The sequence below is a fragment of the Antedon bifida genome, chromosome 5 (assembly GCF_963402885.1).
Source record: "Antedon bifida chromosome 5, ecAntBifi1.1, whole genome shotgun sequence".
NCBI classification, from domain to species: Eukaryota; Metazoa; Echinodermata; class Crinoidea; order Comatulida; family Antedonidae; genus Antedon; species Antedon bifida.
Window position 1 is genome coordinate 12039142 of NC_136230.1, and position 14401 is coordinate 12053542.

The 14401-nt window shown below is 32.0% G+C and overlaps 1 protein-coding gene across 1 annotated transcript; it reads left to right on the forward strand.

Annotated features, from left to right (window-relative positions):
* The first annotated feature begins 286 nt into the window (after window positions 1-286).
* On the forward strand, window positions 287-12199 carry LOC144843331 (integrin beta-PS-like). The gene is made up of 10 exons (XM_078700124.1): window positions 287-388; window positions 1501-1569; window positions 3558-3650; window positions 4335-4514; window positions 6576-6660; window positions 7581-7783; window positions 8240-8369; window positions 11105-11212; window positions 11800-11966; window positions 12179-12199. Exons 1-10 carry the CDS (start codon window positions 287-289, stop codon window positions 12197-12199), a joined length of 1158 nt encoding a protein of 385 aa, XP_078556250.1.
* Window positions 12200-14401: the final 2202 nt, after the last annotated feature.

Sequence of the window (14401 nt, forward strand, 5' to 3'; positions counted from 1 at the left end):
TGTGTCAATACTATTAATTTAATTTTAATGTATTAACAATTTATAACTGATTTCTCTGACATACAATAGTGGGCCTACTGTGATCATACTGTTTACAATGTTTTGTTTGATTTGTGTTTAATTTAACTGTTTCTTTTGACTAAGTTTTATAAGTTAAAAAACATTTTTTTTTCTAGGGAAGTGATTAATTTTATTACAACTACAAAATTGCCTATTTAAAGTCTGTTTTTATTAAGACTTAAGTTTAATTTTCATGTTTTTTTTTCATCTTTAACATGAATTCAAAATGAAACCCAAGCAAGAGAAGGCCTTCGGTTGGCGTAATTATTCAAGACATTTTATTATTTATATGAGTGATGCAGGATTTCACTTCGCACTTGATGGCAAGGTTTGTAGAAAAAAATGTATAAGATATCAGGGGTAGCTGGCTCATTTGAGAAATAGCTGGCTCATTTGAGGGGTAGCTGGCTCATTTGAGAGGTGGCCAGCTCATTTGAGGGGTAGCTGGCTCATTTGAGGGGTAGCTGGCTCATTTGAGGGGTAACTGTATCATTTGAAGTGTAGCTGGTTCATTTGAGTGGTAGCTGGCTCATTTGAGGGGTAGCTGGCTCATTTGAGGGGTAGCTGGCTCATTTGAGGGGTAACTGTATCATTTGAGGTGTAGCTGGTTCATTTGAGTGGTAGCTGGCTCATTTGAGATGTAACTGGCTCATTTGAGGTGTAGCCGGCTCCTTGAGGGGTAAGTGGCTCATTTGAGGGGTAGCTGGCTCATCTGAGGGGTAACTGTATCATTTCAGGGGTAGCTGTATCATTTGAGAGGTAGCTGGCTCATTTGAGGGGTAACTGTATCATTTCAGGGGTAGCTGTATCATTTGAGGGGTAGCTGGCTCATTTGAGGGGTAGCTGGCTCATTTGAGGGGTAGCTGGCTCATTTGAGGGGTAGCTGGCTCATTTGAGTGGTAACCGGCTCATTTGAGGGGTAACTGTATCATTTGAGGGGTAGCTGGCTCATTTGAGGGGTAGCCGGCTCATTTAAGGGGTAGCTGTATCATTTGAGAGGTAGCTGTATCATTTGAGGGGTAGTTGGCTCATTTGAGGGGTAACTGTATCATTTGAGGGGTAGCTGGCTCATTTGAGAGGTAACTGTATCATTTGATGTTTGCTGGATTATTTGAGGGGTAGCTGACACATTTAAAGGGTAGCTGGCTAAATTATTTAGTCATAATTTAATTATTGTAAATAATTAATATTATTATAAAAAAAAATTCAAAATTAAGACCAAAGCTGTGAATAATTTCCATGTGGGAGAGTGGTGTATCTGCTGTGTGTAACCATTTTTCCTACTTTGGTATTTTGTACCATTTATGAATTAATTTTCAAACTTATTATTATATACCACATTGATTTATAAATTTTTTTTTTTACATACCACTTTATGAGTGAGTTTATAAGTGGAAGAAAAAAAAAATTGCAACCGAATGTTTTTAATTTTTCTTTTAGGTTGGCGGGCTGACCTTACCAAACGATGGTGAATGTCATTTAGATGATCAAGGATATTATACTCATTCTGTAAAAAATTTAACTAATTTTCTGATTTACTTTTCTGATTTGAATTGAATTGAAATCATATAAAAAACACAATTAATTAAATTACAATAATAATAATATGGTCAACCCTACCAACTGAACTCTCTGAAAACTTTCCCAAAACCAGACGTTTCTTGAATTATAAATTAATTTTTACCATTAAAAACAAATTGTAAATACCAGAATTGCCAGACATTTAGCCCAGCCCAAAGATTTCTGATATTGGGAGAGTTGAATGTATTATCTATTAAAAATCAACATAATTCTATCAGAGGGGAAACAAGACAAAATGACGCATGCACTATCTGAACCCACGCTTTCTCAAACGCATACTGAATACTGAAATGCTTTATTTGTCCATCATCATCATAAAATAACAACAGAAATTCTTCTTGAAGATTGACAATTATTAGTAAAATAATAAATAGATATACAATAAAATATATTATCTACACACACATAATTGCACAAAAAAAATATAAGTTATGAAACACGGTGTAAAAATGACAAGGTATTAAAATTGAATAGGATTCAGGAGATTAAAATAGTTTAAAACAGCTTTAAAAGGATTAAAAACAGCTTTAAAAGGATTCAAACCATTAAAATGTTCCTAAAACTTTACAATTTATAAATTGCTAAAATTCAAGTAGGCTAAAAATGTTAAAAACGTTTAAAAAATATTAAAAATGTAAAAACATTTTATAAAGTTTCATTGTTTACATAGTCTTGTATTACATAACATTTTATCGATGGTGACGTGAATTAATTATATGAATAGCATTTGCAAGAAAGGCATATCTCGGTCTGTTTGTCTTAGTTATTGGAACATGTATTCTACCATTGCGTTTGATAATAAAGTATTTGCTAAGGGGATGATCAACATCCTTAATAATTTTATGAGCTGCCTTCACTATCCAATCTATGTAAATTTCATCTAACTGCACCAACGGATCTTTAACAATATATTCAGCTTTCTTTGTAATGCGATTCAATTTCTTTTTATCTTTTTTATTAATATTTTCATAATTGCATATCAAACAGAACGACATAATACTTTGGATCATGGTGGTATAAAACAATTTTAACAGGGAGCTATCAATACTAAGTGATTTCATTTTGCGATGTATAAACATTCTTTGATTGGCTCTTTTAACTATTCTGTTTGTATTGGTTTCCCACGACAGTTTGTGGTCCATAACAAAACCTAAGTATTTATATTCTTCTACTCTATCTACTTCGTTACCATCAATCAGAACTGGAATAATACGATCTTTCTTTACTCTAAAGTCTACGACCATCTCCTTAGTTTTACCAACATTTAACTTTAAATTATTCAATTTGCTCCAATTTACAAAATCTGATATCAATTTACGGTAGTCATGTTCATTATCATGCTTATCACCTAAAATGTATCCTGTGATAACAGTATCGTCTGCATATTTAATCACAGAACATGACTCATTTGGTGACCTAAAGTCAGAAGTGAAAAGGGAATACAACACAGGTGATATTACACAGCCTTGAGGTACTCCTACGCATGTCAATTACTTGTTATGCTAAAAAGTATGATTGATATACATATTTTACATTTACTTTGTTTATTTTCAGGATTTTCCATCTTTAGGACAGCTTCATGAGAAATTATTAGAAAGAAATGTCATCATCATCATCAGTCGGCTGCGGAGCAGGCGACTACAAGCTTTCTCCAGCCACAACGGTCCTTGGCTAACTCTGACAGCTTACCAGCGGTAATCATGCCTTCTTCATCCCCCAAAAGCTGTTGGATGTATCTCATAAAGTTGGTTCTCTGCCTTCCTGGTTTTCTTTTCCCATGTTGAGGAACATACAGAGCGTACTCTTTGCATGGTTCGTCATCAGGCATTCGAAGCGCGTGGCCCAGAAAAGAAATGTAATTCCAATTTTTGCAGAGTATGAGGTATATTTTAATTTTTATTTCTTCATTTCAACAGGAAGTTGTAAATGAGTTTTTCCCAGGTGGATCTGTGGGAACACTAGCTAGTGATTCAAGAAACATTATTGAACTTGTTCGTAGTAGTTATGATGTAAGTTTGCAGTTTTTCATAGCACCTTTATTTTTATTTGAGGTTTTTTCCCAGTAGTTTTTTTTTACCAATTATTATGTCAAACATTTATGCTGTTTGTGGAACAATTTTTTGATTTATAGGCCTTTATTGAGTGTAAATAAAATTAGGCCTACATGCCATTAAAACTTCTTTTTCTACAGACTTGACGATGAATAAAGTATTGACAATTGTTAATGATATTGCAATATATTTTTATTTTTTTTGATATAGTATTATATGCATTTTTAATGTTTATACAAATTATATTCTAGATGTTTTTTATACAATCAGTGCAATTGGAGACCTACTAGATAGTGATTAAGTTCGCTTTTTAGGAATCCTGTCTCTGCCTGGTTTTGTGTGATGTTTTCTTTTCTTTGTCCATGTTTTTCTGTATTGTATTTTTATGGAGACAAAAATAAATGAAATGAAATAAAGTTTGATGTAATTTAAATTAAACATTTAACTACATAAAAAGACTTAACCTCAATTAAAGTAACTTTTTTCTTGTTCAAAATTACTTTAATTCTTTAAAAAAAATCGTTCACACAGATGTGGTGTTATAATATTATTATTATTAATTATTAATACACACATTTTGTTTATTGCACATGTTTTATTAGTTATTAGTATCATAATTAATTAAAATAATTGTTTTTATAGAAAATTACATCTGAGATTCAACTTGTAGACACGGTGACAGCTCCTATTCATGTAACCTACTCAGCCTATTGCGATGGCGAGACATTGACGCCTAATTCGCAGAACTGTAGTAATATTCGCTTAGGAAATGTCATTAAATTTAAACTGGATGTTAGCGTTGATGAGTGTACAACAAATCCTGTAAGACATGATTACATTGTTTATTACCAATCACAAGTGAGACATTTACTCTAGTAGCTAGATCAACTTTCGTATGCACTTTGAGGTCCAGAGAATTTGACTTCAGAAATTAGTTTAGGAGTGAGGCAATAACCTTGGTGCATGCATTGGAACGCCTACAACACATGTTTCTGCTGCCCAAGCCAGACCAACCCAAAATTTGGTCAGCTTCTTTTTTTTTTATTGTAATGCGCATCTAATGAAAAAGCACAATTAAAATTAAAGGCAATATATTTTCCCAAACATTTTTTTCTGAATCAACATTTAGGCTTTCTTGGACAAACATTTTTGTTGTTGTAATTAAATGCAAACATTTCTCTAGTGCCCTCTATTTCTATTGTAATGTTTTGCCCATTTTATTAAATCTAAAATGTATATTATTTATTCATAAAACACAAAATAGATAAAAAAAAAATTGTCCTACTGATATGACCATGTATTTCAATTTATGGTGTGTTCCTGGGCAACATAACAATTTGTTTAGGGCTTTTAGATTTACAATCAGCTTTGTGTTTCTAGCATTTCTCTTTTAAATGTTGTGACTAATCAATAATGATGATTTTTAATGGTTGCAATAAAGCATGATGATGACATAATAGTTGTGATGAAGATAATGGCATTGATGTTGAATCATCATGAATATGATACTAATCATTAAGAAAAATTATTTTATTTCTTTAAAAAAAAATATGATTATTATTATTTGTAAAATGTCCATTTATTGAATAAATTGATACGATGATGATTAACTTTGAATACGCAGTGGTTGAACAAATAAAAGATTTCATGTAATATTAATAAGTTACAGGGTACATGATGTGCTTGAATTTTTATCAAAATATTTAGTTTTTCAGTTAAACCGCTTGGATTTGAAGAGAACCTAGAAGTTGTCATAATAACAAATTGTGTATGTGAATGTACCAAGTCTGTGACACCAGACAGTGGGCTATGTAGGTCTGTGGTATTTGTGAGTGTAATGAAGGCTGGTATGGAGAGGTCTGTGAATGTGATGACACTGGCTCAGACGAAACTGAAACACAACAGATAGTTTACCATGTCACGTAAGTTAATTTTGTTTTTTCAACTTCTTTACTTAATTTCCTTTTTGGAAACGCATGATATACTGCTAACCTAGTTTACTAGTGTTTATTCATCATACATCAAGCATAAAAAAAATATTGCTGTTGAGTATTTTACAATTGTTTAACTATTATTTTCTGAACACATACTGTAAACTATAGAGGGCAGAAATCATAATTTTGATTTCTTATTTTCAGTATCCAATCAATGAAATGATGTATAGGCCTATGTACTTGTATGTTTAAAAAATATTGGTCAAATCTTATTTTTATTTATTTCAATAGAAGTAACTCATCTTTGGTTTGTTCAGGTCAAGGGTCATGCATATGTGGAAAATGTGTGTGTAACAAGCGACAAGTAGGTGATATATATGATTTTATAATTTTCTTATTGGGCCATATCAGTAGATCAACTATTACAGTATGTACTGTGAGTATACTATAGTGGGTCAATTAGAGGAAAAAAAAAGTTTTGTAAAATCTGTTGCTGATGATAATTGACAATTAGTAAGTGCGAAAGATTAAAAATAATGTAACCCTATAAATAGAGAATGTCTCTTATATAGGGTTTGAGAGGAGGAGGCGAGACTCAAGGAGTCAATTTGTTATTTATAACTATTGTACATGTTAATTTTAGTTTCTCTATTTCTAATAATGGTCAACCACTATACGATCAACAGACACTGGTGTCGTGACCAGTTAGTTTTAAAAAATATATGTAATCATTGTCATCATTATTACAGTTCAATAAAAATGTTATTACCATATTAACGTGTTTTACAATGCCAAGCTAGATTATAATCCAACCAACTAATTTTGTGCCAAATGTTGTAACCTAGATCCTGATAATATACTGGTCATATATTTTCTTGAATGCGATTAATATAATATATATTATATATAGAGCTTTTTTGTTATGATTAATATTTTTTTCTTTTTCAAGAATCCTTTAGAAAAAATCACAGGAAAGTTTTGCAACTGTGATAACTTCTCTTGTCGCAGAGATTCTGCTGACCTCATTTGTGGTGGTATGTTCAATTTTGTTAGGTGACTTAATAATGAAAACAGCTGGGTGGAGAAACGAACATACACTAAACAGATATTATAATAAGCCTATAAAATTTGTAGAAAATCCGTCATTTCAACAGGCACTGTTGAGAAAAGTTGATTCATCAACTCATTAATATTGGTTGTGTTTGTTGTTGGCTACTACAAATAGCCCCTGTTTGCATTTTGAACCAGTTTAATATTGTTGTTTAGTTTTCTAATTGATGTTTTTAGGGTGAGAATCCTAAAACGTTGGACTATTGATTATAAGCAAAATAAATGCTTTATTATTAATACAACACGATAGTTGTCATATTTAAGTTGCCCGTTAGGCAAACATCCTTATGAATGAATGTAGACTTTTGGAAATAAAGTTGTTTTATTGAAACTAACATTTCCGTCAATTATTTGGTTTACAGTTCAAACATGTTTCCAGAGTTGGCTTTAAACATCTCAGTTTACAGCGAACGTATATGAAATAAAATAGGAAGATTAAACGAGACTTACCTGTAAGTTGAAGTTTGATCACTATTTTATGAATATGTGAGTGAGGTGTAAACTGCCCGCCTCAACCCACCCCAAGTAAAACAATTATTATTATAGAACAATGCAGGTTATCATATATATACTTATCGCTGCAAATTATTACTCTGGACATGTTTGATTTAAAGTATGAGGGTGCGCGTGCGCGTCGGGATCTGTATAATATACAGTATGCTCTGTGCTATATAACATGGACTTGATAGAAATAATTTATGACTAAGCTCTGTCTACACTATCATACTTTGTGTGCCTAAATTGACATGCCCATCATATCAATACAATATTTGGGCACATTACACCTTTTTTGTCAAACTAGATAGTGTAGACAGAGCTTATAGGTATTTATTAACTTTGATAGGTCCATCAAAAGGAACATGTGTTTGTGGTCAGTGTGAATGCAAGCCAGGCTATAGTGGTCCTGATTGCAGTTGTCCAACCAGCATTGAAAACTGCCTAGCATCTACTGGAAAAGAGTGCAATGACGCTGGACACTGTGAATGTGGTGTTTGCATGTGTAATGCAACACTGGTCTACGATGGCCCAACTTGTGAGGATTGTGATGTAAGTTCATTTATGTTAAAATCTTTAGTGCATCCTCAAATTCAAATGTATGATGTCATCATCATCAGGATTGATCAAATGCCCTATTCAGAGAAATATTAATAAATTATTATCCATTAGTTCAATTTTAATTATTTTCTTTCATGTAATCTGGGATCTCTTTTATACAAAGCTTCTGGTTTCTTGAGACCCTATTTCATCATTTTAACATTGTACAGTACCATAATAAGATATACAGTACCATACTTTTTCCAATGATTTTTCTGATGATGAATAAATGTATTTGTATTATAATATACTTCTATTTTCTATGTAAAACTTTCTTAAGTTTAAGTCATGTGACACCCATCACCGAATCGTTCTATAGACGATCCGTTCCACCTATTTTGTACTTACGTCAGGACTGTCATGTACAGAACCCTAATTGAACATAATCATATTTACTGATGTTTGTAGACATGTCCAGCTAAATGTGATCGCAATCGTGACTGTGTGCAATGTCTAGCTTACGGTACAGGTATATCTGAGGAAAAATGCCAAGAGTGTCCTCAAAGAATTATACTTGTCGAGGAAGAAGAATTAATAGGTAAGTATTGCAAAAACATTTTAATTGCAAAGTAATAAACTCATTTATTTTTTTATATTTGTCTTCAAGATTCTGTAAACCTTTTTAATTTCTTTTATTTTATTCTTCCGATAAAAAAAAAACTTTAAAAAGGATAAAACACAGATTAAAATACACTAGTACAATCCCATCTCTTGAGTTGCCACGCTGTAATCGGTGGTTCACAATGTTGATAAACTATAAAGTATAGTAGGACAAGCATATGACAATTTAGGATATGTTTCTGGTTCGTTCTGGGAAGAGTGCCTTATGCATATGTTGCTTTCGCGACACATGCGTTGCGTACTACACTTCCTGTCGAAGCAAAATCAAAATGAACAAATATTTTAAGGAAACTTTTCTTTGAAAACTATGCTGTTTTGCAAATGAGCAGAAAGGAAAGCTCTTTATTAGCTGTTCATGATGTTATAAAAGTACAGTATAATCTATACTGAGTTTTAGCAGGTACTGTATAATTTATGGCATTGTAAAATATTATTATAAGGATTTTCTTAAGCACTTAAAGGAAATCTTCTGTGATCTAATAGTTTTATATTCTAGCTGTTTATTTAAAAAATCCGTAAAAAATAAAGATTATTTATAAGGGAAGAAGAAGGTTTAATTGGTAAGAAGTCGAAAAGTTGAAAAGTAATAAACTAATTTATTATATTTATTTTTTATTTAATTTCATTTATATATTCATCCGTTGATTAAATTGATTAAAAAATGGTCCTCATCATCTGTTTTCCATGGGGTTGTGTATTGCTGATCTAGCGAATTATAGGGCTAGGCCTGTTTGTGTTAATCAAAAGCTTTCAGCACTTGGATATTGATGTTTCCAGTTCATAAATTCCTTTCAGGGAAATTGGTTGTTCGAATAGTTTCCACTTTTTGCGAACTGAAAAAAAATCAGGAATTGATGGTAATTCTCAGGTGGGACATAAACCCATGACGTTTGGCAGTGCTGACTGAAACATTTTATTTACTTTCAAAATATAAATCGTGTTAAAAAAAGTACTGCTCTAACCACTGTTGAAATATATCCCCTATGAAGAAAACTATGCATTGCTTTCTATAAAAACCTTGTATCTCCACATAGTTTTACAGGTGGATGCTTTATATTTTGTGCTAGGTAGGTGTGTAATGAATTGGAAAATGCCAGATATTCCAGTAAAATATAAAACTTAATAATAAATATATACATTTCTGGTTTTAGATAAGTATTTTGGTAAAATGCCACACAGATTCCAGTAATAATAGTAACAATAGAATTCTGGTTTTAAATAATTATTTGGAATTATTTCACAATTTTTAAGAATATAATACAAGGGTTAGCCATGGCTTTGTAATAAATTTCTATGAATCACTCTGATGTTGGTATGGAAACCAAGGAATTCACTTTGATATTGGTATAAAAACAAGGAATTCACTTTGATATTGGTATAAAAACAAGGAATTCACTTTGATATTGGTATAAAAACAAGGAATTCACTTTGATATTGGTATAAAAACAAGGAATTCACTTTGATATTGGTATAAAAACAAGGAATTCACTTTGATATTGGTATAAAAACAAGGAATTCACTTTGATATTGGTATAAAAACAAGGAATTCACTTTGATATTGGTATAAAAACAAGGAATTCACTTTGATATTGGTATAAAAACAAGGAATTCACTTTGATATTGGTATAAAAACAAGGAATTCACTTTGATATTGGTATAAAAACAAGGAATTCACTTTGATATTGGTATAAAAACAAGGAATTCACTTTGATATTGGTATAAAAACAAGGAATTCACTTTGATATTGGTATAAAAACAAGGAATTCACTTTGATATTGGTATAAAAACAAGGAATTCACTTTGATATTGGTACAAAAACCGCATATTGTACAGTACAAATCAAAACTTTGTATGAGCCACTAAATATATGTGTTCCGACAAAAAACACAACATTTTCTGCTTTATGATTGGCTGTTGTTCTGACAACATATTGGGTTAAAAAATATGGTATATATTAAACATATTTTATTGATGTTAATAAAATAATCTGATGGCAATTTGATTCAATTTAGAAATGATAATACTAATATTGCTGGTACAATCAATGAAACATATGTAGATTACATTAACATCATAAAAAATAACTATTTGAAGCAAAGTGTCCTTAAAAACGTATGGTGTACGTTATTGTCAACGCAATGGATTATCCGAACTGTCAATTATGATTGGTCAACTCACTAGCGTTTGTAGCGATTTCTGTTTTTTAAATCATTTTTTTCTGATTTTAATTATTTTTTAAATTATTTATTTATTTATAAATGTTATTTTTAAGTGTTGTATTTTTATGTTACTTGTCTTGTCAAATTATATTGTACTAAGGGTCCCTATTATGATCAGCTTTGTCTGGATGTACTATCCTTGTTAAATATTGTTGAAATAAAATAAATATGGGAACCACACCTTTTGGTTAAAAAAATATTTTTTGAATATTGCCACTTAACTTTATTTGTCATAACCATGACTTTATGTTTGTTTAATGAAACGCATCATCATTGTACTCTACAATTGTCTTAACCTTTTATTGAAATATCTGGTATATTTATAGATAGAAAGTAGTTCACTACAGTTAAAATTATAAAAGTGTATAAAAATAAAATAATAGTATGGAGGTTATGAATTTATTTATGCCAAATTGGTGGGGTTTTTTCACAGTAAATGGAACTGATCCTTGTACATACAAAGATGAACTTGGTTGTCTCTTCTCTTTTAACTTTGTTATGAATGGAACAATGGAGGTGATTCTGGTACAGAAAATAACATGTAAGTAATGTAAAAAGAAAATCCCAGCAAAATGAAACCCAATACATTGTCTAAAGCTCTGTCTACACTATCAAACTTTATGTGACAAAAACATGTTATGTGCCCATATATGGTGATGAAAACTACCGTAATGGGTACATTACACTTTTTTGTCAAACTATTTTGATAGTGTAGACATAGAGCTATATATTGAGATCTCTGTGCACTTTACACATGCACACACACCTTCATTATACAGTATACATCCCCTCATTTGACAGGGACAATTTGATGGACATCAGCAGGCATACTGAACTTTTTTCACAAACAATTATGAAAGAGTACAAGTAACCTGTATTCTTTGTATATTAAACATCTTTTATTTTTCAATTTGAGACATGCCCTTCATTATTATACTAGAAGTTGGTACAAAGTATGTAAAATACATGATAGAAGTAGAGTGAAAAAAAAAGATTGTAATGGCTTTTTTCAGGAAATATTTGCAGAAAAATAAATGTCAGTCAAGTGCAGCAAACACAGCTTGTCTTGATTCAACATGTGCAACACTTCATGTTAATAATTTATATGAATGTTTACTTTATTTTCAGCGTGCCCAGAAGGAATAGATGCTTTATGGCTGGCTATTGGCATCATTATTGGTATATTACTAGTTGGTCTAGCCCTTCTGCTGGCCTGGAAGATAGCTACATATATATATGACAAACGAGAATATGCTAAATTTTTGAAAGAGTTAGAAAATGCACGAACAGATGCAGTAAGGAATGATTATTTTTCTTATCTTGTAGTTAATAATGTTTATTTATTTATTATTTATGGTTTCCCTTTAAAGACCAGACCATTTTTATGTAGAGTCACCACTACATAGCATCCAAGTTCACTGTAGCTGATGTTCCAAGAAAACATTATTTATTTTAAACATTTCTATTTGCATTTGAACTCTCTATCTATCTCTATATCTATTTCTAGTATGATTATGATGTATCCTAGTATTGTAATTGAAAATGTTAAATCTAACAGTACTAGTAAATACCTTTAATTAAAAGTATAAGTATATATTTATGTCAATTTTTGTGATTAACATGCATTGCATTGGAACATTAGCATTGAAAATATTAATTGAAATTTAATTATATGTTAATGAAAATATTACCTAGACATACTTGCCTTTCTTTCAGAATATAAATCCCCTTTTTAAATCTTCTACAACAACCTACAAGAATCCAACATATGGTAAATAGAAGGTTTTATGCAAGATGTTGGTACCTGTTGCCAAACAAGACCTCATTCAGAAGCATCCAACAAGGCCTGATCAATTTGATAACTGATACACAGTGATACTAGACTAAACGATATCAGAATAATAATTTATGGCAAAGTTGAGACAGTAACTGACAGATCCATCAAGCCTGATCAGAAAAAGAATTGCCCACTAGGCCACAACTGACATCAGATCAAACTTACTTGTCCCGATCCACAAGGAATGTTATCAGACCAGGAGATGCCCTCCGCTTGGCCACAAAGTCTGATATCAAATTAATATCAGATTGTCCAGATCCACATTGCATGTTAACATACCATGAGATACTCTCCACTAGGCCACACAGTAGGATATCAGATCAAAGTGGCTTGTCCTGATCCACAAGGCATGTTATCAGACCATGAGATGCCCTCCACTAGGCCACAACTGACATCAGATCAAATTGGCTTGTCCAGAACAAATTGGCTTGTCCAGATCCACAAGGCATGTTCAGATCATTCCAAGAGGCCTAACATCACTTCAACATAACATAAACCGAGGCAAGCTGACTTATTATCAGACAACATTCGTTATTAGAGTAACTAGTTAAGTTGCTACACAACTACATGAAAAGTATATAAATTGTTTTGCAATAGTAAACCTTTCATAGATGACTGTGATGACAATGCCACACCTTTTATGAATATTAAATAAGTTTTATAGATTAAAAGAAATACAATTGTAATAAGTGACTATCAAACATGCCTTGTGAATGATGGCTCCTCTGTTAGTAAGACATATTACTCATTTCCACATAGCCTAGCAAAACTAAAAATTTACACACACAGGGGCATCAATACTGGCGTTTTGTATGGTATTTGTAAACCCGGGTGTTTTACTTATTATGGTTTAGCTGGTATCCAGATAAAGATCCCAGAAAAACATTCAAATAATATTTAATAATACCGGATGTCGTAGGCCAACACAAAATATACCACATAATTATATAAAATGGTCTGATACCTGAAACTAACAACCAGAGCATCTTGTCAAACAGAATTCACAACAGGTATCTGACATGAAGTTTCTGTACTATAACTTGAAGTATTAATTGATTGGCTAGAGAGCTAACTCCATATTTAACAATAAATTGTTATATTCATTACCATAAAAAAATAAGTAATTTATAAAAACTGGACTGTACGTTTATGTATGTTTATATTTTAATATATATATATATAAACAAATCAGGCAAAGAACATTAATTCTAAACCGCCCGGTGATATACTGAAATTTAATTAATTAATTTGAAACGATAAAGATGAGGAAATCTGTGAGAATGAGAAAAAGTCGCCCCAACCGAGGCTCGGACCGCCTGCTTGATATGCAGATGTCCTAACCATTAGACCACTGGGGCTTTCATGGTATTGTTCGAACTCGATTGGATAGCGACTCTTTAACATTCTCGGCGTGGTACGGCGGAACAGCACTAGTCCTCAGTTGTACGCACGCGCACCAGAGATCAAATTGATACGCCCTCATCTTACAGTATTTTTATTCACGAGGCGGGATCTCCGAAGAGATACTTTTATATATATAAACAAATCAGGCAAAGAACATTCATTCTAAACCGCCCGGTGATATACTGAAATTTAATTAATTAATTTGAAACGATAAAGATGAGGAAATCTGTGAGAATGAGAAAAAGTCGCCCCAACCGAGACTCGAACCCGGACCGCCTGCTTGATATGCAGATGTCCTAACCATTAGACCACTGGGGCTTTCATGGTATTGTTCGAACTCGATTGGATAGCGACTCTTTAACATTCTCGGCGTGGTACGGCGGAACAGCACTAGTCCTCAGTTGTACGCACGCGCACCAGAGATCAAATTGATACGCCCTCATCTTACAGTATTTTTATTCACGAGGCGGGATCTCCGAAGAGATACTT